At 41.3% G+C, this 22,913-nt stretch overlaps 1 protein-coding gene across 1 annotated transcript; it reads right to left on the bottom strand.

Annotated features, from left to right (window-relative positions):
* Window positions 1-503: 503 nt before the first annotated feature.
* Window positions 504-19,350, bottom strand: LOC137799978 (RNA-binding motif, single-stranded-interacting protein 2-like). Its single transcript, XM_068596911.1, has 14 exons — window positions 19,260-19,350; window positions 13,190-13,386; window positions 9,377-9,435; window positions 7,671-7,762; window positions 5,331-5,488; window positions 4,943-5,022; window positions 4,716-4,825; window positions 4,566-4,612; window positions 4,378-4,471; window positions 4,174-4,224; window positions 3,907-4,017; window positions 3,533-3,613; window positions 3,366-3,447; window positions 504-3,207 (listed from the first exon to the last, which is right to left on the bottom strand). Exons 1-13 carry the CDS (start codon window positions 19,329-19,331, stop codon window positions 3,370-3,372), a joined length of 1,230 nt encoding a protein of 409 aa, XP_068453012.1. The 5' UTR covers window positions 19,332-19,350; the 3' UTR covers window positions 504-3,207; window positions 3,366-3,369.
* Between the last annotated feature and the right edge of the window lie 3,563 nt (window positions 19,351-22,913).

Raw genomic sequence — 22,913 nt, 5'->3', positions numbered from 1 at the left:
ATCAAGTTTACCTTGCCACATACATACAAGTGTGATAAAACGGTCTTAGTTACCTTCTGAAATAGCAGGGTAAAAAAATTGATAAAGATTGTAAATTAGGGTTCATAGTCTATTTTATGTATTTCAGAGTCTTGTTTTGCAATAACTTTTGAGCATATTCAATATATTTTGAACTTTGTACATATTTAACACATATACAGCCTCCTGAACAATGTAATATACTTTCTTTATGGGATTCTTATGTTTTTTTTAAAATCTAGATCCAAGTCTGTTTTAGAAATGCATTCTCATGTTTTGTGACTGTTATTTGTGTATTGCCTCAAAATGAATCAGGTTTGATAAACATGAGAACCTGGATGTGTTTTGGCTCATTTGAAGTGCATGGTCTGTTTGATAACACACTCACTTGCAAATGGTCCCCCTGTGTAACAAAAAGTACACACACCACAGTAAAAACATTTATTAAAAAAAAGACAAGTTTCAAATCAAACCAAGTTGAAAGTTTAATAGCAGTGGGGTTTTATTTCTAGGAACATGACAAAGATGTGTATGATCACACAGACACACAAACATCTACAGAAGGAGGTTTGATGCACAAAACAAACGGAGGACTGAACATGAGTTAAGAACGGACCCATCTGTGACTTGATGTATTTAATGACCTTCAGCAAGAAGATTTCTAAATATTAAATCCAACATTAGCAGCAATAGTTTGTTAGACTCAATACGCCACCATTCAGTTTTCTTCAATGTTTTGGATAGAAACAATTGAACACAATATAGTCATATAAAGATTTCTTTGCTTTATATATCTATTTTCAGAGTAGTTAGAGATGACAAATTCTTCAACAATAGTGCATGAACAAAAAAAATAAATCTGAGTAACACTTCACTCCCTTTCAGTGAAATCTAAGGCATTTCTGTGAAGTTTATTTTGTCCTGGAAATAAAACCGTGCGAATTACGCTGCAAGAAAGCAAGTTAACAAACGGGACCAGACTGCACACAACATACAACCACAACATCTGGACTGGATGGAACGGTGAACTACACAACACAAACCTACGGTGTCCATGTAACATAAAGGCTGGCGCGTCGAGTGGCCGTACCCGCCTTCATCCACATAAAGCACACCTGCCAAATTTGTATGAGTGACTACATTTTGGTATGAAATAGTTCCCTTTTAATGCAGCAATTTGACTAAAAATCCATAAACCATAGATGAATGTGTCAAACAAATCTCAACGCATGTATCATAAAAAGATAAAGTCAGAATGCAGAGTCATATTAGGAGGTGTCTCTTGGATATCTGTAGTATTGCATTTATAAGGATAATAAATAAATTGCATAGATCGTCAGACCTTGGCGCGTGTTTTTTTCCGAGCAGTGGACGGAAGATTTGACGGATGAGGTCACAGTACCAGCTGTGAACGGCCGTGAGACCTACTGAAGTCGCTTATTGCCTGTGAACCTTGGACACAAACTGAATTTACATTTCTCTGACAGGGTGAGGTAAGTCAAGGTTTGAACATATCATTTATCTCACTGTAGCGATGCATCTGAACCTAGCATACATAATGAATCCATGATCACGAGCCATGTTCACAAATTGCCAAGATTTGTGACACAGACAGAACTGAGTTGTCTGTAAAAATACCAAAAAAAAAGCCCAAAAGCAAAACATGAAACACACTGAAAACAGAAGTAGAGAACTCGCAAAACATACGAACAAATCAAAAACAGTTGCAGACATCTATTTCTCATTGATTGAGGCGCACAACACACTATCAAAAATAAAAACAATACATCTTTGAAAAATAGGATCAATCTTAAAATGTATTAAAACTGAATTTAAAAAAAAACAACAGCAAAAAAACAAAACAAAAAAACACGTAATAAAACCTTTAAATACTTAAAAAAAAACATGAAGGTGAAAAACAGAAATAGAGACGTGGATGCAAACACAACAAAGGTCAGTATCAAAGCATCGGCACTGGCCATCATAAACCATGATCATGTTTTCTGCAGATATAACAGGATAGAGCCTCGCTTTACCGGTTGATCTCAATGTCTATGTAATGAGAACTTCATACTCTGAACAACAGCTTCTAATTCCTGCTTCAGAAAATGAATTTTGGGATTCTGTGGAGATTCAGCTTCCCCAGAAAATACAGCATGTTGCTATGCTCAGACAATTTGGTTTAATATTGTTATTAAAATAACTGAAGCTTCACTACACAGATAAAAGAAAATCAAAAGAAAGCCTAAATACATTTATTTCTCTTATTTACAGGCAGCTCTGTGTGAGATGTGATCCATATTAAGCAACTTTGGATTTCATCGAGTGGAGCAGCTCAACATGAAATATTTAGAACTTTCTGATAATAATCTCTGGAATGCTTCAAATCCATTTAGCTCTTTTAACAAAGTCTTTTCTTAAACCATCTCTAAATGTTCTCTTCTTTGTTGTCTTCTGATTGTCTCAAGCGTTGTCAAGATTGTTGGAACTATAAATTATTTGAAAGTCAAGTGCCAAAAAGAAGCGTTACCGCTTCAGGTTTCATCAACTTGCTGCCACTTTGGGAGACGCTAATCCAAGTGACACTAAATCTGTCTAAAATGTGAGTCATCAGCTTTCTGAATGACTTTAGCTTTTTGTTTTCCTTTTAGCCTTTTGAGTCATGTATTCAAATATTTGCAAATAGGACACATGAAATTAGAAATGAAACAAAACAGTTATGTACAAAAAGGCAGGTTCCAAGCCTGAAAATATCAGACAAAAAAAGTGAAGCAAAATCATCAGCGTCTTTTACAAAAACGTGAAAAAAAGCTGACTCGAAATAAAACATGGTGTTGAAGTATTTTTTTCCTGGTTTCATTCTATCTCTCCGGAATAGTGTTAGAACAAGAATATGAATCATTTTTAAAACATACGTCTGTGTGTGTGACTTATTTTTTCTTGGTTGTTATCAAAATAGATGCTCCTTGTTCTGTTCTTCCATTTCTCTTTGCCCGCCATCCTCCAGCCTTGGTTGTTGGAGGAGCAGAGTTTATTTTAAAATATGAGTTTGTAGAAAATCTCTTTTTTGTTTGTTTGTCCTTTCTGTGTAACAGTCCGTGTTCCTCCCGAGTGTCCGGTGCCTTACGAGCACAGTCGCTGGGCCGAGTTGCAGCACTTTGAGAGTCGCACCGGCTACCGAGGAAGAATCTGACACAAGGGGACAAAACCAGCCAATTAGAAACAAGAGCCACTCCTGCATCGTCTCCTTCCGTGACGCATGATGACGGCGACGATGCGGGAGCAGATACATGCACGTTAAGAAACACAAAACAAACCGGCAGACACCACAAATAACCACAACCCACCTCTTCACTTGTTATGCTGGTAAGTGTAGGTTGTGTGTTCTGTGAGTGGCTCGATGGCAACAGGTGGTTGGACGGCACTTTCCTGAGACAGAAAGATTGAACCCATGGGTGGTTGCTTCACGTAAAACATTTCAACTGTTCGAGTGAGAGAAAACACAGGTCTTTACCTCAACTGAGATGTTGGCGGCAGGCACTTGGGTGTACTGGGGGATGTATGTCCCCTGCATAGATGTGTTTGCAGGCATGTACTGCAGGAGAGTGGAGATAAGTTTATTAGCTACATTCGCAATGAAACTGTTACATAACGCTGACAATGTGCACATGTGAAATTACACCTGTCTTTATCAGCCTAAATTACAAAAAGCACCTGCAAGTGGAGAAGAACATCCCATTCGATTTTTCTTACTTTGTCGATTTACCCAAATAAAAGTCGAGTTATCTCCACAAGAAGATTCAGCATATCTTTAAAAGCAGTGAATAAATTGCCCGTCTGCTCAACATCAATCATAGCTGAATGCTAGATGTTGGGCTTTGTACTGACTGTGCCACTGCTGCCCATGGAGAGGTGGCTGAGCTGCTGCGCCAGAGGCCCCATCATGGAGGTCGGTTGGATGGACATGGTGTGGTCCATCCCTGGCGTCAGGACTGCTCCCTATGAAATAAAAGACAGAAAGAAAAAATAAATACAGCAGTTGCCTTTCAAACAAAGAGACTGTTAGTCAGTCAGACAGAAGGGGAAGGCAGCAGGATAGAAAGAGCAACAAAAAGAGGAAGGAGGGCCAACAGCCTTAAGATTCAAGTGACTCACTGTGGGCGGCATGATGTATGACTGATGATGTAACCAGGACGGGTTGTGTACCTGCATGATCCAGAAAGACACACGTGTTTGTTTCAGAAGATACCGTACCAGAAATAGATGGGCCAGACATTTTGCTGTTTTCATTTTGGATTCAAAACATTTGGCAACGAATATTTCCCAAATTACAGATGTTTGGGTTAGAGTCTGAACTACCTGGTACGTGGACATAGGTGAATGCATGTATGGGGAGAGCGAGGTCGGCCCCATCATCCGGTTTGGACCAATGCTGTAGGGAGAGGAGTAGAATCTACAGAAAGAGACACACAGCTATTAGTCACCAGACCACAACATGATCACACTCCCTCTGGCTATACAAGGGATGACTGAGTGGTTGTACTGACCCATTCTGTAAAGCTGTGGTGGGGTCATAAGTCAGGGTCATTCCTCCCTGGAGAAAATAGACAAAGGACTGTGTCATGATGAGGCTGATCACCATCAATTTGAAATAATGCAGAGGTTAAAAAAGAAGTTAATTGGACACACAAACTCACACTCTCTCCATCTCTCGTCCAAGGCCGGCCATTCTGCAGATATTTCCCTTGGCTCTGTCGCTTTTTTTGACCTCCGTCAGCAAATTTACACAACAGGGGCTCTGGCGGCACTGGACAAGGAAGAAAGAAAGTATAGAGTCAGTATTATGAATGTCAAATTCTTTGTATGATTTGGGATCATTTTCTTCAACTGTGAATCAAACAAGATGCCGTCTCAAAAACCTCACCTGGAACTCCGGGTGGAGTCTTGATATATTTCCCATTAAAATGTTGGATGATGGCTTCACATTTCTCGGTTGATTCCATCCTATAGGAACATGTCACAGTAATATTCATGCTCCCATTCGTTGCACTCTGTTTCTTGTTAAATATGTATCGCTAAATGTTATGTACCTCCCACCACGACAAACACACATGACTATAAATGGTTCTGATTCTGATCATGCGTTGCGTTAATATTTCCAGTTGAGGATTTTCTACCTGCGCTGGCCACCAGAGGGCTCTCTCACCATGATTAATACTGACATTTGTGCAACTATAAAGCACACGAGGCCATCACTAATCACTTTTCGCCCATCGTCCTGATACAAGTAACTAAACAATCAAAGCTTGTACCTGGCAAAGCCCACGCCTCGGCTGGTTCCGTTGGCGTCACGCAGGATGCGAGTGGAAATGGCCTGGCTGAAGGGCTTCAGCATGTTCTCCAGCTCCTGCTCGTCCATGGACATTGGCAGATTAGAGATATATAAGTTGGTGGGGTCCTGCTCCTGTTGCTGAAAGGTGAGACGCCATAAGAGGATTAATGAACGAGCTGACCAAGTTGTTAAGTGTCTTGAATAAAAAAACTGCATTATAATGTCAAAAACCCTCCACAAATCAAAAGATACTCAAAAGCTGCCAGCAAATGTATGAGAGGATCATACAACGTTTAACAATAAGAGCATAAGGTGCCGGATACTTGGAAGGGTGGCCGGTGCAGGACATCAGACAGTTGAAACAGTCTGAGAGCGAATTGGGTTTTAAGTAAAGGATTTCATTTTGGCGTGAGCTGCATGGATGAGGGCAAAAGAGAAAAGAGACATTCAGAGATGATGAGAAAGTATTCTGGCTGGACTTCAACTGCATTTCTCTCTCATTCGGACTCTCTATTTCTGTCTCTTCCACTTTTATTCATCCAGCTTGCTCCTTTTTTTTCTTCAAGCTCCTCTCTCATACTCCATCACCCATACGTTATTACCAAAAGGTAGAAGACAGGCTCATTGTGGGAGACGAGCCTCTTAGCGGGATGAAAGCGCAGGATCCAGGTAAGGGGATATCAAAGCCTAATTACATTTTAAATGGCTCTCCATTCATGGATGATCTGAAATGATTATGTGCTTTAGCTCTGTGCAGAATCATGGCATAGACAATTTGGAAAAAGACCTTTGGAAATGATCTGTAGAACATATTAAGCATTGTGCTATCATTGTGCCCACGCAAACATTATCATCATTGTTCCCAGGTCATTGTAATAATATGTCGCTTGCAGTCAAGCAGTGATGGTCATGTGATATTCCTGACCTTGAACGCAGGTACAGAAGCCGGCTCTGCTGGCTTGCATGAATCAGACAAATTATGCAGTTTTATCGCAATCTGAATTTGAAATTATTAGTACCCAACCTGAAAGGAACTCTTAAAGTGGCACAGTTTCATTTTACGCTTTCCAACTATTTTCTCGGCATCTTGTTTTCTTTTTTTGTGTGCCTCCTGTAAAACAAATTTAATTTGAGCAACAGCATCTTGTAAGATAACCAATCTTTATCACCCTCTAACCATAATGCAAATTCATTATCGCAGAGTGTAGATCTGATTAAAAACCTGTAAATGCTGTGTGAATTAATTTCCATGCCATGCATAATGCATGTCTAATCGCTGTGACCTGTGCTGAAGGTGATTTCTCCTTCACTTCCCTCCTCCTCCTCATCCTCCTCCTCAGAGCTGATGCTCGAACCCATGAGAGCGAGCCGAGGAGACCTGCTGCGGATTCAAACCGCCAATGAGTCAGAATGAGGAGGAGAGAAATCGGATGCAAACTGTAAGTAGTAAACCCCGAGTAAAGGAGGGAGTGAAATCAAGTTATTCTGTGAGCAAGGAGCAGCATGAGTGTCAGCGTTCCAGCTTACCGAGAGATCAGCTTTCCCAGAGAATTGGCGGTGACTGGTGAGTGTGTCATAACCCGGCAGGGGCAAGGCTGGTGAAGTGTGTGCGTGTGCGTGTGTGTTTGTGTGTTGACAGGGCGGGTGGCTGGGCACAAGGCCCCGCTGACTGGGGAGCTGCTCAGACACTGAGTCAGATGCCACCAGGGAGAACAGAGAGGGCCTTTGTACAAGGAGCTCAGAGAGAAGGCCCTGGGACACACTCCCTCAACACCGCCACCACCATGAAGCGCAACACACACACACACACACATGCACACATCCTGCACACCTGTACACACATGTACCTGCATGCTTCTATACACTCTTGTTTGTGCACACACATATTTTACAATGCATTTAATACCCATAAATACACTGATTCAAACACCCGGAGCACCGCCTCGCTGACGCGCATGCACACACAGGCCGAGGCTTAATTGACTTATATTCCTGAACCGTGGCTCATATGACAACATGAAAACATGGGGAGAGAGCGGGATGAAGGGAAATCTCTCCTCGGCTTTAAGAAAGAAATGTATAAGAAGCAGATAAGGCAAAGGAGCAACCTTTCTGATGCAGGGTTAATAATTTAACATTTAATTTGTAATTAATAATTCATCATTGGACGTTTTGCTGAGTCAGTGTTAAAATGCCTGCATGTCTTTTTTTTCTTGAGCCGAGAATTTAACTCTGGTAAATCATTTGATTTAATCTGACACGGCATCATCAGAAATAAAAAAAAACAAAAGAATATTGACATCTCAAGTGGGGTCCTTACCTTGGCCATCTGAGCCTGCACTCCACCCGCCTTCAGCGCTGTCACGGCCTTCTGAGCTGAGGTGGGACTGTCGAAGTCCACAAAGCCATAACCTGCAGGGACGGAGACGTACAGCATGACACGGCTCCACGTTGTGACCATGAGATACACACTCAGGCATGGCAGCACATCTCTTTAACATGAGGAGCTCAGTAGTGGTGGTGGTAGTAGTAGTAATAGTGGTAGTAGTGGTAGTGGTAGTAGTGGTAGTAGTAGTAGTAGTAGTAGTAGTAGTAGTAGTAGTAGTAGTGGACGTGGGAGTAGTGGTAGTAGTAGTAGTGGTATCGGTAGTAGTAGTAGTAGTAGTGGTAGTAGTTGGGGTTGTGGTAGTGGTAGTGGTAGTAGTGGTAGTAGTAGTAGTGGTAGTGGTGGTAGTGGTGGCAGTGGTAGTAGTGGTAGTGGTGGTAGTGGTGGTAGTGGTGGTAGTGGTGGTAGTGGTAGTGGTGGTAGTGGTAGTGGTAGTGGTGGTAGTGGTGGTAGTGGTGGTAGTGGTGGTAGTAGTGGTAGTGGTGGTAGTGGTAGTGGTGGTAGTGGTAGTGGTGGTAGTGGTAGTGGTGGTAGTGGTGGTAGTGGTGGTAGTGGTGGTAGTGGTAGTGGTGGTAGTGGTAGTGGTGGTAGTGGTAGTAGTGGTGGTAGTGGTGGTAGTGGTAGTGGTGGTAGTGGTAGTGGTGGTAGTGGTGGTAGTGGTAGTGGTGGTAGTGGTAGTGGTAGTGGTGGTAGTGGTAGTGGTGGTAGTGGTTGTAGTGGTGGTAGTGGTAGTGGTGGTAGTAGTGGTAGTAGTGGTAGTGGTGGTAGTGGTGGTAGTGGTAGTGGTGGTAGTGGTGGTAGTGGTAGTGGTGGTATTGGTAGTGGTGGTAGTAGTGGTAGTGGTAGTGGTGGTGGTAGTGGTAGTGGTGGTAGTGGTAGTAGTAGTGGTCGTGGACGTAGGAGTAGTGGTAGCAGTAGTAGTAGTAGTAGTAGTAGTATTGGTAGCAGTAGTAGTAGTAGTAGTAGTAGTAGTAGTAGTAGTAGTAGTAGTGGTAGTAGTAGTAGTAGTAGTTGGGGTTGGGGTAGTGGTAGTGGTAGTAGTAGTAGTAGTAGTAGTAGTAGTGGTAGTGGTAGTAGTAGTAGTGGTGGTGGTAGTAGTAGTGGTGGTAGTGGTGGTGGTGGTAGTAGTAGTAGGGGTTGTGGTGGTAGTGGTGGTAGTGGTGGTAGTGGTGGTAGTGGTAGTAGTAGTAGTAGTAGTAGTAGTAGTAGTAGTAGTAGTAGTAGTAGTAGTGTTTTAATCTGAATAGACAGTCAGGTTTGGTCTGTGCTTTTCCATGAAAGTCAGATGTAGAGTTTACAACACTGCTCATATATAACAGCACACACTACCTACCAGTTAGGCAGGTAAAGTTGGATGTTTAATACACAGTAAAAACTGGCCACCAGAATGCAAGCAGCTTTATTAAGAAGAACTGAGCAGCAAAGTGCTATCACTGAAATCTGTAACTTTCTACGCAATCAAACTACAGCAGAGAATAGAAAATGTTTGGTGTCATGCTGACGTAATTTCCCCTCTTTGTTGTTGAAATGCAGTGACGATATCATCAACTGACTAGAAGGTGTGAGTGATACAATGTCCTTTCTGCATGAACTGATCTTTTAACTTCTGCTCAACTTCTACTTTCAACCAGACGCCTCACCTTTGCACTTGTTGGTGGTCTTGTCCAGGATGGCCTTGGTGGACACAATTTTCCCATACCTGAAAAAAACAGTGAGGTTTACGCTTGAGGATAATCCTTTCCTGCCCTAGGCGCTGAAAATAATGACTTGTTTACATTATATATTAGCATGGTGACATCGCTGAGGCCATGTGGGTTTTCTCTGAGCTTAACACACCCTTGTGGATTGTGCTCCATGATGACTGAATTATAATTCACCTGATGCATTCAGTGCAATGACACTGAATACAATTACACCATCTGATAATAAATGATGTGTAGAGAAATCTTTAGAGAGGGGTGGGGCATACATTTAATTAGAGCTGCTGCACAGCACAAAGAAAGAAGGAGGAAGAGGAGGAAGATGAAAAACTAAAAGGAGGAAGACAAAAGAGAAATACATGAGGGGTGGCTGTAATCTGTTTTGACAAAGATTGATTGCGCCTTAACTGATGTTGAAAAGACGCTCTATTTCCAATGACTGCAGTAGTTTATACCAGGATACAATTCTAAATATTGTACAAAAAAACAAGAGTAGCAGTTTTTAGATGAAATTGTGATACTTATATCTGCCATGCCACAACATTTTCATAATTCCTGTCATGCTGGAAGCATCTGGACATTTTTTCTCACTCGCCTACATTTTGGTGAAAGTTGCTAAGTGCTTGTATGACATTTACATGTTTAACTTTAGCCAGTTGCTGTAGCTCCACTATTAAGAGACACACACAGTTAAGGGAGTCACCTATGTACTGACAGATTTTGCATCTTTTGCAGCTTTTGCACAGATGTCCATAGGAATTGTAATTCAAGGGGAATCCAACATAAAGTGACAATATGGTAAAGATAAATGTCTGCTGAATGCGATGCATTATCAATACAACATCGATCCATATATAGCCACTGCATATGCATAGCATAGTGCCTGGCTCTGGCAAATGCTTGTGTGCGGCAGAGTGTCAATCGGTTCCCATCTCTCCAGGCATGTGCATGCAGTGTAATCTGATATGCCTCTCCTTGGCTGTCCTGTCCAATGCTGGCTCCCAGCCATACTCTCATTCTACTAACCAGCCTCTCTCTAGGCAGCCGTGCACTGCACCACTGCTACATTTCATTCAGGCCAGAAGACAAATACTCTATTAGTAAGCATTACGTGATGACCTGCTACAATTGTAATCTGAAATAAATTGTTTATTTTAAGTAAATTTAGGAATACTTTCCCTGAAGAAAAAAATGAATGCATTTATTTCTCTAGCAATATGGTCATAGGTCATCTATGAAAATGATTACGTTTGTGACGTTTACCAATTCTAAGTTCTGGATTTGGAAATTACAACAGTAGATAAACTATGTTGGTTAATATAAAAGTCTTGAATACAAAGATTTTACTGGAATTACTGTATGTATATCCAATATTAATGCAGAGACATGGAAGAAGAGCAAAAAAATCATTGGTTTGATCCTCGAACTGTTTATCATCAAAAATCACATCATGCTCACGATGTGTTTGATTATGTTAATCCACTGAAACATATTTATGCTGATGGCCTTAATAGTGGCTCATTATCAGTTTACGTCCATTCTTGTATACCACTTTGATATGGTCTCCAAAAAGATATTTTTAACTTGACATTCAAAGCAGCACAGACAGACGTTGTATTGTATTCTAGTCATGTATCCTCTACATTGTCGGCAAACTGAATCCACCCGGTGTTGGTTCAGTATATTTTCAATACAACATCACCACTTCAGATTCTAAGCTATAAGCTGCTACCAGATGTCACTAGATAAAACACTTTCTTCCTATATTTCCACATGCGACATTACTGTGTGCACGCTGCAATCCCACCAGCCTCTGACTTCACATTATGACAAACATTTAAGCTGTGAGCTCTACTTGCTGCACTCCCCTGCTTACACAGTTGAGATACCCGTTTACTGAATTGCGCTCAGAGGTCTTGGACTACGTGATGCAGAGCAAAAAGAGGGGCTGGAAACTCAGCCATGTGTGAGAGAGCACAGCGTAGTCCAGCCTGATGTCCATCCATGGGCAACCACCAGAAACGGACCGGGGCAAGAACCGGAGCGGCAGCAAAGCACCCAGAGAGACAACTACAGGGGCCAGAGATGGAGAACCAACCCCCATCCCGCCCTCTCATCCCTCGCTCCCTACTCAGCACACTTCAGAGCGTGCATACAACAACTGTGGGGGAGGGGAGCTTTGGGAGGGTGGCGTCCTGATACTATGCACACATTTGCTGTTCAAACTTGAGTTAACTAAGTCAAATTCCCTCCATGACTTGTCTTCCTACTGTTCTACGTAGTCCTCGACAACCATGACCACGATTAACTATCATCGGATATGGTATCCTCTCAAAGTCCAGTTTAACTGATAATTACATTGGCCTGAATGTGTTCTGTTAAAAGATAAATTTCATGCAGGGATTTCATCCGCTCTGTTAAAAGCAGAAATATGAGAACTACCCCCACAGAACACCACCTAACACACAAACCATGAACTCCCCCCCGCCTCCCCTCTCCCCATGCCGTTGCCCTTGTTTGTCTTTCCCTTTCCCCTGGGCTCGCCGTTTCCTGTAGGGTTGGGCAGCCTCATGTGAGCCATATCTTCCAGACAGCTGTAAAATAGCAGGCCCCTCCCTCCCTCTCTCCCTTATTCAATCTCACTTGTTTTCCCTCCTTTTCTCTCAGTCGTCTCTTCTGGTCCTCATCACCAGGCTCCAGAATTAAATTAAGTGAACCCAGACTATTCATCTCAGCCCTACTTGTTTTGAAGTCTTCGACTGAAGGCCTAACAAACATATCAGATGGATTATACGATGCTGTTGTTTGATGTCTCACTATGCTGTCCACGACAAGAGTTTTCAAAAACTCACACTCACACTGATGAGCAACATCGTGTGTTCAATATAGTGCAGAATATGACATTGAAGGATAGCATCGTCTCATTGTTGGATGATAATCTACAAGGCAAAAGCACAGAGTAGCAATAACTCATGGAGGTCAAAAGTCTGAGAAGGAGCAGGAGGAGATGTACAGGAATAATTAGCGTGAGAGAGGGAGACTAAACATTCTGTACCTGGATGTTGGAAAGCCTGTGCTTAACTGTGCCAAAGTAAAAGGTCTTAGTTTGCTGCCAAAATGATTGTTTGTTTTTCCACATGGCCAGTGGAAAATGATGGGCCTAAAAAAAAAGATGGGCCTAAAAAACATGTGAATGCAAATGTGGCCCTCTTCGTTCTTCCAGAAATACCTGCTATGGTGTGCTTTAGCATTGCTGTGCAATTCAAGTGTGGAAGTCACGTAAGTATACGTAGTCATGCAATCCTTCATGCATCTAGACTGCCAGCCATCGCCTGTCTATCCATGAATCCATCACTCTGTAATTCCAACCTGGTCCATTTGCACAGTGGGCAGCCAAAGAGAGATGTATGGAGTGTATAATAGGGGTGGGGGAAAAAATTGATACGGCATGGTATCGCGATATGTTGCGTGGCGATATTGCCAAGTATCGATCTTTTATTTAATCAACTCTAAATGTTTTGGTCCTATAATAATGGAATCAATTTATTTTTTGTTGACAAAGTTTTCCTTTGGGGACAATTTACGGCGGAAAAAAATGTAAGAGATCGCATTATATCGCAATACTCAATGTATCGCGATAATACCGTATCGGGACTTAAGTATCGTGATGATATTGTATCGTGGGATCTCTGGTGATTCCCACCCTTAGTGTATATGTAGAAGTTGGAGCAATTGTTTTTTTGGGTAACTTACGGCTGACAGAGTTTGACCAGATCCTGGTCCGTGGTTCCTGGGTGGAGGCCACGGATGTACAGGTTGGTCTTGCTCAGCTGCTCTCCCCCAATGCTGCTGCAGCTGCCATTGCTGATGGAGGTGGTGGTGGAGTTGCTGCTGTTGTTGTTGGGGCTCGGAGGAGCCATCTGATGGTTGGAGGGGGACACATACGTCGGCTGCACAGCAAACAGAGGGCACACAAAAGAGATCGGTTAGATCTGTGCTTGTACTTTGAGATAGTACAGCAGCACACACAGCAGATACTTCTTTAGATGCATGTAATCAAATGTACATAATACTCATGCATCAGCTAATTGGATAAGAAGAAACACTTTGTTATTGGTCTACGAACTGACTTGCTCAAACTACAGGTGTAAACACACAACTTGAGGAACAGTGGCAGACTGAGAGGGAAAATATAAAAGATGGATGTGAAGGAAAATATACCAACATTTTTAATATGCACAGAACAAGTGATATAATACAAACATGAATATTATGTGATTCATACATCCAAATGGGAAAGATGAGAAATAACAATGAGATTACCAAATGTAGTCTATTTTTCTTTTTCTGTCTTTATTGGAGCAGAATGTGCAAAACGAATGCACATATTCATATTAAAAGGTCATTTATAGAGCGAGGGTGTACTGTGTAGACAATATACTACAGGCAGAGTTGTCCCTGGTTTAGCAGAGATGGGAATCATAAGAAATCACCAGCTGCAAGGTTACACCTATACTTCAAACATTTACTGTTAAAATGAATCAAACCTGTCTACAAGCAGCCAGCAACACCCTGCTTGGACAGGAGATAAATACAAGGTGGCCCTACAAGTCAATGTTCGAAGATTTATTATATTAAAAGATGAGCTGGTATTAACTAATTCCTTCAGACAACTACACACCCAAAGCGTGTAACTGGTTGGAATTAAAGTGGCAGAGCTCCACACTGCTGCAAGAGAGGCTTTTATGTGGCGAGCGAAACAATCTCATTTAAAGGAATTATTTAAAACAGTTACAACTCAAAACTGTTTGCAGGGAAATCTATTGATTATCAACAGTTACCACAACATTGTTTACGGAATTGTACATTCATATGATCTTTTTTTCAGTGCTTTGAGCTCCAAAAAACTAATTCCATTCGCCTACATTGTCCTGGGGTGGTGGCAAGCATCTCAAAGCCTTGGCTATCTGAATGGCTTGATACCAGCAAATGTTTTTTTTGATTTGGATCAACTGATTTATGAAGGGAAGATGCTTTAAAGGTCATATATCTTAGCCACACTCTCTCAGATGGCTACATATATCAACAATGTAAGTGAATAGACCCTGATTTATGCACTGGGACCTAAATGTCACATCTGGTATTTCCTGACCTGGCAGTTCAGTGCCACTGTACACTGCTCAAGGATGTGTAACCATGAAAGAAGCAGTATGCAGTGGCTCCACTCACACCAATGCATGCATGTAATGAGCATGTTTTTTAGCTTCGTTTGGCTTTGGTGTTCCTACCACTGCGAGCGGAGGAAGAACTGTTTGATTAGTTAGGGTCACTGAGCTCGGCCCCAGGGAACAATAGGATGGTTTGTTGGACACCACAAGGTCAGCACTGGACCAGCAGCTTATTAACAGAGAGGGAGTTGTCAAAAGACTGCTAGGATCAAGCCAATTATGACCTCTATTATCTCTGCAGTGGATCTGCTCCAAGTTCAATGCCAGAAACCCAAAACTATGAGGCAGCGTCACATTTCACAAAACTAAAATGTTTGTTTTTTTCATGTTTAGAGTGTGTTTTTAAAGTTTTAATTGTGGTTTGAAAAGCGGAAAACTGTATGGTTATATATTTTAAACAAACAATGTTCGCGGTATAATGTTTGTATTACAAAACAGTTAAAACAGGCAAAAATAGAATTGGCACCAGGAAAACGTGACGAAGACGCATTCAATTATTAAGATGTTAACGCTTGTTAGTTACTTAATTTTTTCCATGTGTCATATAATACAAACTCACAAACAAGTTGTTCCCGAGCTGTGACAAGACTTGTGTGGAAGCAACAGCAAAATTTAGCGAGCTGGCTCGGTGTCTAACGTTAGTTGATGCTTTTCAAGACTTTGTTCAAGATCAAATAGAATGTTACACCTGTTTAATTTACTTATTAAAGAAAAAACTAGTTAGTTGAATCAAACAAGATGTTTTAAACCATGTTTCCATCTTATGAAACTTTTATACAGTACTGTGTTTCTAAAACAACAGAAGTCATTTCATCCTGTTCCCTCTGCAAAGACCAGATGAATATCAATCATAACGTTATTTATATGATGTCTGATCAACAGGTGGGACATTATTATTAGAGAGGCATACAAAGCATGTATGATGATGGATGCGTGAAACATAAATGTAATATATCCAAGTACATAGCCATTATTACCACACAGCCAAATTCTCAATACAGGAAAAATACTCAAATAGCTCTTCGAACGTATTAGTTGTAAACCTGCGTAACATTGCAACATATTTTCAGACACTACTGACATGAGTAGCAGCACCAACGGTTCTTTCACAAGCTTTATTGTATGCACGCTACCCAGCTGCCTCAAGTTTTCCAAACTGTCGAAGAATCAGTCCTCACAACTTACTTCGTCTTAATAGTGAAACTGAGAAAATCACAGTAACTCACAGAGCCCATTCATCTCGGTCCTCCTCTCTAATCCGCGTCTCTTCTTAAGCATCAATAGTACACTGTTTGTTTTTCCAAAATCACAGCCTCTTCCTGTGCTTTCCCTTGCCTTCACTGTTGGTGGCCCGCACAGACTATCAGGAGGGATGCACCTGCAGAGGCCAGGGGAGATAGGATCTGACAGGAGACCAAGTCCTGGCCCAAACCTGACTAGTGGGGCCTGTCTAATTAGGATCTGAGCTTGTTAGCGGAAAACACTAATCCCTCTCATGTGCTCTCCAGTCAGAAGGTAGTGTCTCATTAAGACTGCTCTACTAGGCTCCGTCTGAGGAAAAAGATGGCAGTGAGTCAGATCCACACCTACTCCCCATCTGCTCCAGCTCCAGGTGTTTTGACTCCAACGTAAGATAATGACAAACAGGCAAATACGCATTCAGATCAACAAAAATACAGTAAGAAAGGGAAGCTTGGAAAGTATGACAAGAATATTGAATTATCAGAATTATTCTTTTCTTTTTAAGCTTGTAAGATTGCATATGTGCTCAGTCAGTCTGTGCCCCAAACCTGACCTCCTGACATGTTACTGATTTCCTTCCTACTTGGTACTCGTCAGTCCACAGCCGCCCACATAATCTTGTTACACTGTTCCCTACATGCATCAGTGTCCTCTCTGAGCATTCTTCACATTCCTCTGAAATATGTTTGCATTTCACTCCTTGAAGTGGACAGGCATTGTAGGGGACACGTTTTGGTTTACGATTCGAGTCCAAGATGTCATTGTTAAATTGAACTACATTCCTGAAAGCACCACAGCTCTGTGGGAACTGACAAATAAAGGAAATCCTCCTGTAACTGACATGATATATGGGTAATAAAAACCGACGGCATTTATTTTTTACAGTGCATAATACCAATTTAATCCTAGCCTGCCAATGAAAAAATGTATGCTCAGCTGCTTAGAGGCACTCATGCTACTGCTACCTTCTGGACATATATACAGTCCTCACACTCAAAATCCTTTCACAGAGTATGCAGTTGTAGTTGCAGTAAGGTAAATCGCCTCAATGTGTGATCATTTTAGTTGTGTGAGAAGCATAACTACAGTAAATGGCGAGCAGGGTGATGCAGAGAAGGGCCGTGCGCTAAAGGCAGCAGCGGAAGACTGATGAGATAATTACAGATGGAGGGAGCAGAGGGGATGCCTGTTGGGAGAGCAGGTGACTTGAGGACTTTTTTCATCCGAGAGAGAACAATGACTGCGAAGTGAGACTGGATGTATGTCTTTAATTCTGTAGTAATAGCAAAGATATGGGTCTGATTGTTTGACGCTTAAACGCTACATCATTCTGACAACACAAAGCTTTTGTCAAACTCATAATGAGTATTTTGTGAAATATAACAAATCTTCACATTTAAGGGATAATTTATTTGCCCAATAGAAGCATATAATTGCCTCTGAAAAATATTTTTTCGAATACGTTTCAAAATAAAATGCATTTTCCTCATCATTATCAACATAATGGTACTTTCCATCACAATACAGTGAACCGTCACAGTCCTAACCTCTATTCATTATTCATGTTACACAACAAGTATGTTTAAAAATCTTGAATTAAAGTGAAATATCTGAAATGTGGAGTCCTACCTGCTTGGCTAAAGAAACTTTAAACGGCACCGTGGAAAAGATCATGGTGGAACAGACAAAATCTCTCTATATTATATTTTTTTGCAGCTGCAAGAAAAGTAGTGGAAGGTGTAAAGAACCAAATTAGAAAATGGATGAAAGTCCTTGGTGTCTTGTGGCTAAAAGGTGAGACTTCTCCTTGCTCTCCTTCTTCTGACTCAATCCAGTTTCATTAAAAAAAATCACCAGAAAAGTGAACAGATGGTTAAAATAATCTGTTTTCAACAGGTATCATGTACCCCGAGCAGAAAAAAAGGACAAGGGATTCATCAGTTAGAAAGAATGTTCAGGCTCTCTTCTCCATGTGAACTGAACCACTGACAGACAAGAAATTAAGGTATGTGAAGCACACAGGGGAGGAAGAAAAAAAAGCACAGGGGGAGTTAATCGAAAGCAGAGGAAAGGGGGTAAATCTCTTAATCCTTTTCTTTTCTCCGCCCTTTTTCCCATTGTAAAAGACATTGAACAGGGGGTTACCATTTGACGTTGGATTCACAAGTCTTTCCTTTCTGTGACTTTGACACTCTAACAATGTCAAATGTGCTATAAAACAAAGTGTGTGCGTCTTCTTTCAAGGAAATGTTTGAGTTTGCAGAGCCCCCCAGAAATGAGCACATTGTCTGAATCGAGGATTCCAGGAATTCCAGGTCATTAAAATTAGCAATCTGAATTCCTGCCAGCCGCAAGGCAGAGAAAGGAATAACGCGGGGAAGGAGGAAGGTATTCCATTTTAGCTTTGTTCAAACTGTATTCAAGAAATGCTAAGACTCAACTTCACTTGAGACACATTTTGGTCATAAATCCTGATGAAAAGGAAAAAATAGGAATCAGCACTCAAAATGCTTCAAATAGGCCTAACTGACTTTACACTGTTGCTTAAAACAGTCCTGTGTAATCCAATTGTCTCAGAATTAAAAAAAATAAATCCATATAGTCTGCACAGAAAAGGAGGTTGAACAATGTCAATGAATTATTCATATGAAAAGACAAGCTAATCAATATTAGACATGATGCATTGTTCCAGCTCTGTTTGTTTTAGACCTAATCTGCACATCAAACACATATATTCCATCTTCATTAGTAATATTACACTCTGTAACTTTCATCTTTTCCACCGTGCCATGCAAAACCCTCTCAGACATCATTATGAGCACTGAAGGGGTGGGGCATATCGGTACGCGTAAAAGAGGGGAAAAAAAAAAAACTTTGCTAACTTGTGGTTAATTCAATGAAACATCACCGAAACATTACACAGTTGATTCAACCCCCTCGAATGTACAATAAAGTCGAATAAAATAAGCTTTTACTCTCTTCCTCGCAGCCACCGACAGCGCATTCATAAGCGGCTCTCTCCGTGCAGGCTCCGGAGAGGAAGAACAGCGACCGTATCGGGGGAAAAAACCCAAAGCAAACTGTTGTAGTAACCTACAGGCAACAATGTAACGGGCCCCGTGTTAGTTTGTAACAATGTAGCAACTACAGCAATGAAACCCCCCAGCAAAGGTCTCACCAGCAAGTAGGAGAGTTTAAACGTCGCCTGTGATCCACTTTCAAGGACACTGCAGCTTAAACAGCAGAGCCGTTTTCAACTGAAGGACTCGAACACACCGCACCGAGAAACCACTCGCTGTTACCGGAATGGAGAAGGTATAGAAGCGGGATGCGGGGCTGTTGTTGGTATTTACCTTCTTGGTGTTCTTGCCGGTGTAGCCGTTGTACGGGTTGAATCCTGTCCTTGGCGGCACAGAGAGCAGCATTTTTACACGGCGCTGTGTCCGGAGGAGCGGGGAGCCGAGCAGTCAGCTGACGTCAGCCAGGGAGATTCAGCCAGGAACAGCGGCGGTGACTGGAGTCGGTCTGATGCGCTCCGCTCACTCCACTGGCTATACGCTCAAGGGTGATATCTCACTTTATCTCGGGGTGTCATGTCCACAAATCCACTCTTCAACCATGGATAGTAAAGAATTAAATGCCAAGATATTTTTTTTTTGGGCGAGAAATATAAAAGTGCTCCTCCGCGTAACGCTGTAGAGTTTGGGATTCTGGTTCGGAAATATAGAAAAGCAGATGTTTCTTGCAGTCAGGCATGGGACTTGTGATTTTGAGAGTGTGTGCAAAATGCAGGCATGTTGCCCCTATCGGTCAATATTTTTAGCAGCTGGTTTTAGAGTGAGCTTCAGGTCAAGAGGCAATATAGCACCAGAAGTGCAAAGGAAACGGACATGACTCACTGTGACTCTGTGTCCTCATGTGGCACAACGTTTCTTTCCTAATTCCTTTCATTTATTTTTCATTGGAAAAGTAAGAACCTGTCTCCACGCTGCAGTTAAAGGCAAGTTACCTGAACAGCTGAAGTCTAAAACATATTTCTTTTATTCAAAAGTAAATGGAGAAGTGTGTTCTTTACAAAATAGCTTAATGATACCGTGGACATAAACTAGTTATCCTTTACTTTCTAATGAATCCACCATAAACAACAATGTCAGGGTATTTTCAGGCAACGCCTTATTTTTTATTTTTTGTGATGATTACAATTCAAAGTTGAATTTCTTAGTAGAGTCTGAGCTTTATGTTGCTCTAAGCGATGATCTCCCACGCATTGACACAGGTTTCACTCCAGAAAAAGATTACAACCCTTCCAGTTTGAACTCATCTGGGGGACACTTTAAATTAGTTAAAGGTGCAGTGAAGGATTTGTTGGCATCTAGTGATGAGGTTGCAGATTGCAACCAACTGAAACTCCTCCTGTGAGCCAAGCGTGTAGGACGTAGGGTGAAAGGCCCTATATGTAGAGCCAGTGTTTGGTTTGTCCCTTCTGGGCTACTGTAGAAGTGAAGAGTACCCGCTCTGTGTATAAAAAGTTAATTCTTAGGAAACAAAAAAAAAAAGAAATGAAAATGAACTCTTATTCATATTTTATTCCATTGTAATCAGCAGTTCCCCCTGAATGCTACACACCTTTCCCTTCAGTCAAGGTGTGGAGGAAGGCACTAAAGCAAATGTGGCTCCAAAAGGCCCGTCACAACCATCTTGTTTTGCATAACTAGTGTCCTTATTATCTATGGCAAGCTTTGTCAATTGTGGCCTAGTTATGATCTTTAGCATCAAAACACATTCACTTTAAAGACTATTTTATATGTAAAACAAAGCTAAATCTGATTATTTGGTTAAAACCAACATTCACAATCTCTTCTATTTTAATCCTTTTCAACACGCAAAGCAGGCGGAAACACTTGGAAACAGCATGTGGATCATTATGGTGCAGTAAACACATTTGTCCATGGTTAGCAGCTCTTTACGCCTGGCTATCCATTATCTAGTGAGTAACAGGCAAGCTCTATGCGTTGGATTATTATTAAATAAAGAACACAAAAAAATGGCGTGGTGAAAATAGGCAAAGAAATTGATCTGCATACTTAACTATGACGCTATGATCTTTGATAAATCCCAACATATCAGAACAGTAGTGTAGTTTTAATTAATTCATCTCTTTGCTGTAGTGACATCTAATATGATTAGATACAAAAGTACATTTTATTGTCTCACGGTTGGTGTATTCTGCTGCTTTCTATATAAACACCAGACATTTTTATGTCGGTAAAAACAACTTTTCCAGATAGTTATAGTATTTGATTTGAATGTGATACTCAAGTTCAAAGTGCACCAAGCTTCTCACTTCTTATAGAATGCTAACGTTATGACTACACTTCTACTAATTTCCACGTTTTTATCTTTCTGGGTCTGACCCAAATTTACAATGAACCAGAAGGGCACTCGGGGAGCACAGACCTCCAGCAAGGCCGAATGACCTATTACACAATGATAACGAAAGTCAAACATAATTTGTGTTTCTGCCCTATGATTTGGATCCAACATTGATTGGGATCTTCCTTGGCCCAAATAAGCTTCATCCTTTCACAAAGTTTTATGACTGTTAAGCCGGCTGTCTTGTTCGTATAGCTTGCTGTCAGACAGACAAATAGAAAACATAACCCTCGAGAACTGTATAACCAAGTCAGAAATGATCTTACAATCCTCTGCTTTTTTATCAGTTGTCATCAATCAGATGTTGATGAGTCTCATCACATGAATAAAAAGAGTGTTATTATCAACATAAGTTGCTTGGCAACTAAATCCCCTGAACACTTTGTCTCATCTTGCGTACTCTGACTGATCAACCCCCAAACGGTCGAAAACATATGCATTTGTTCATTCATCCATGGTCTTTTTTTTCTTCTTCTAGCCATGGCATAATCAGATGGAGCTTTCTTACACATGCAACTACACAGTTCAGCAGCAGAAAGACAGAGAACATACTTCGATACACCTTACTTATCTTCATTTATACACAAGAGATGTTGTCCTTATTTCATCATGACTGTCTTGTCAGACAGGTGGGAGAGTTTCATCATCTGTCTCTCTCCCTGTAGCTCTCTGTCATCCCCTCGCATACATTCACACAATGTCAAAACTTGATGCATTGGTTCTATTTGCATCAAACACCATTTTTGGTTGCATGGCCATCATTCTCTTCGGCTAGATATTGACGTTTTGTTCTCGTGGTCCATTTCCAGTTCACAATTAGGTCACCCAAAGCTGTACACTCCCCCATTTCAATCTATGCAACGTTTTCATACGTGCGTGCTAGTGTTAAGCCAGATGGGCTGTGAGTTCCACTGAGCTCAAGGACAGTTTGGGGAGGGACTCAGCCAACACACACTGCAAATTCACCAGTAAATGGTAAATGGACTGTACTTTTTTCTAGTCTTCCGAGCACTCAAAGTGTTTTAGCGCTACACATCATCATTCACACAAATTTTTTACACTGATTCTAGGGAGGCCATGCAAGGTGCACCCATTAGGACTAATACCCATTCATGGCTATCCTCTGATTGAAGGATGACCCTGCTCAACCAATGAGGCACCAGTAACGGCATAGTGGAGCCTGTTGAGAGCTGTGGGTTTTCAGAAAGAGGTTTCCTCCACTAACAGATATAAAAAATAGATCTGATGTGATTGTAACTACATACTACGAAATGATTTTGTTGATCAAGCAGTGTAATCTAGAATAATCGAGTTGTGTTTTCTGGCGGAACATCTAAAACATAGAGAATAGCACATGCATTATCTACAAATCCAAGATGAATGTCCTAGATTTTGAGATAACCGCATGCTAAAAATGTCATGCTACACTTTATTTTGGACTGGGGCTCTAGCTAGTGGGTTGTGTGGGGGATGGCTACAGATGGGGGAAGAAGTAGGGGAGGTTAGGAGAACACAGGCTGCTGGTGCATTCTCCACATTCCTCAGGTGTTGTCAGCATAGCTTGCTCAGTAATT

This window comes from Clinocottus analis, unplaced genomic scaffold (assembly GCF_023055335.1).
Source record: "Clinocottus analis isolate CAN_PGR_092001 unplaced genomic scaffold, fCliAna1.0.p SCAF_4, whole genome shotgun sequence".
Classification (NCBI taxonomy): domain Eukaryota; kingdom Metazoa; phylum Chordata; class Actinopteri; order Perciformes; family Cottidae; genus Clinocottus; species Clinocottus analis.
This window is presented reverse-complemented; position numbering and strand designations above follow the sequence as displayed.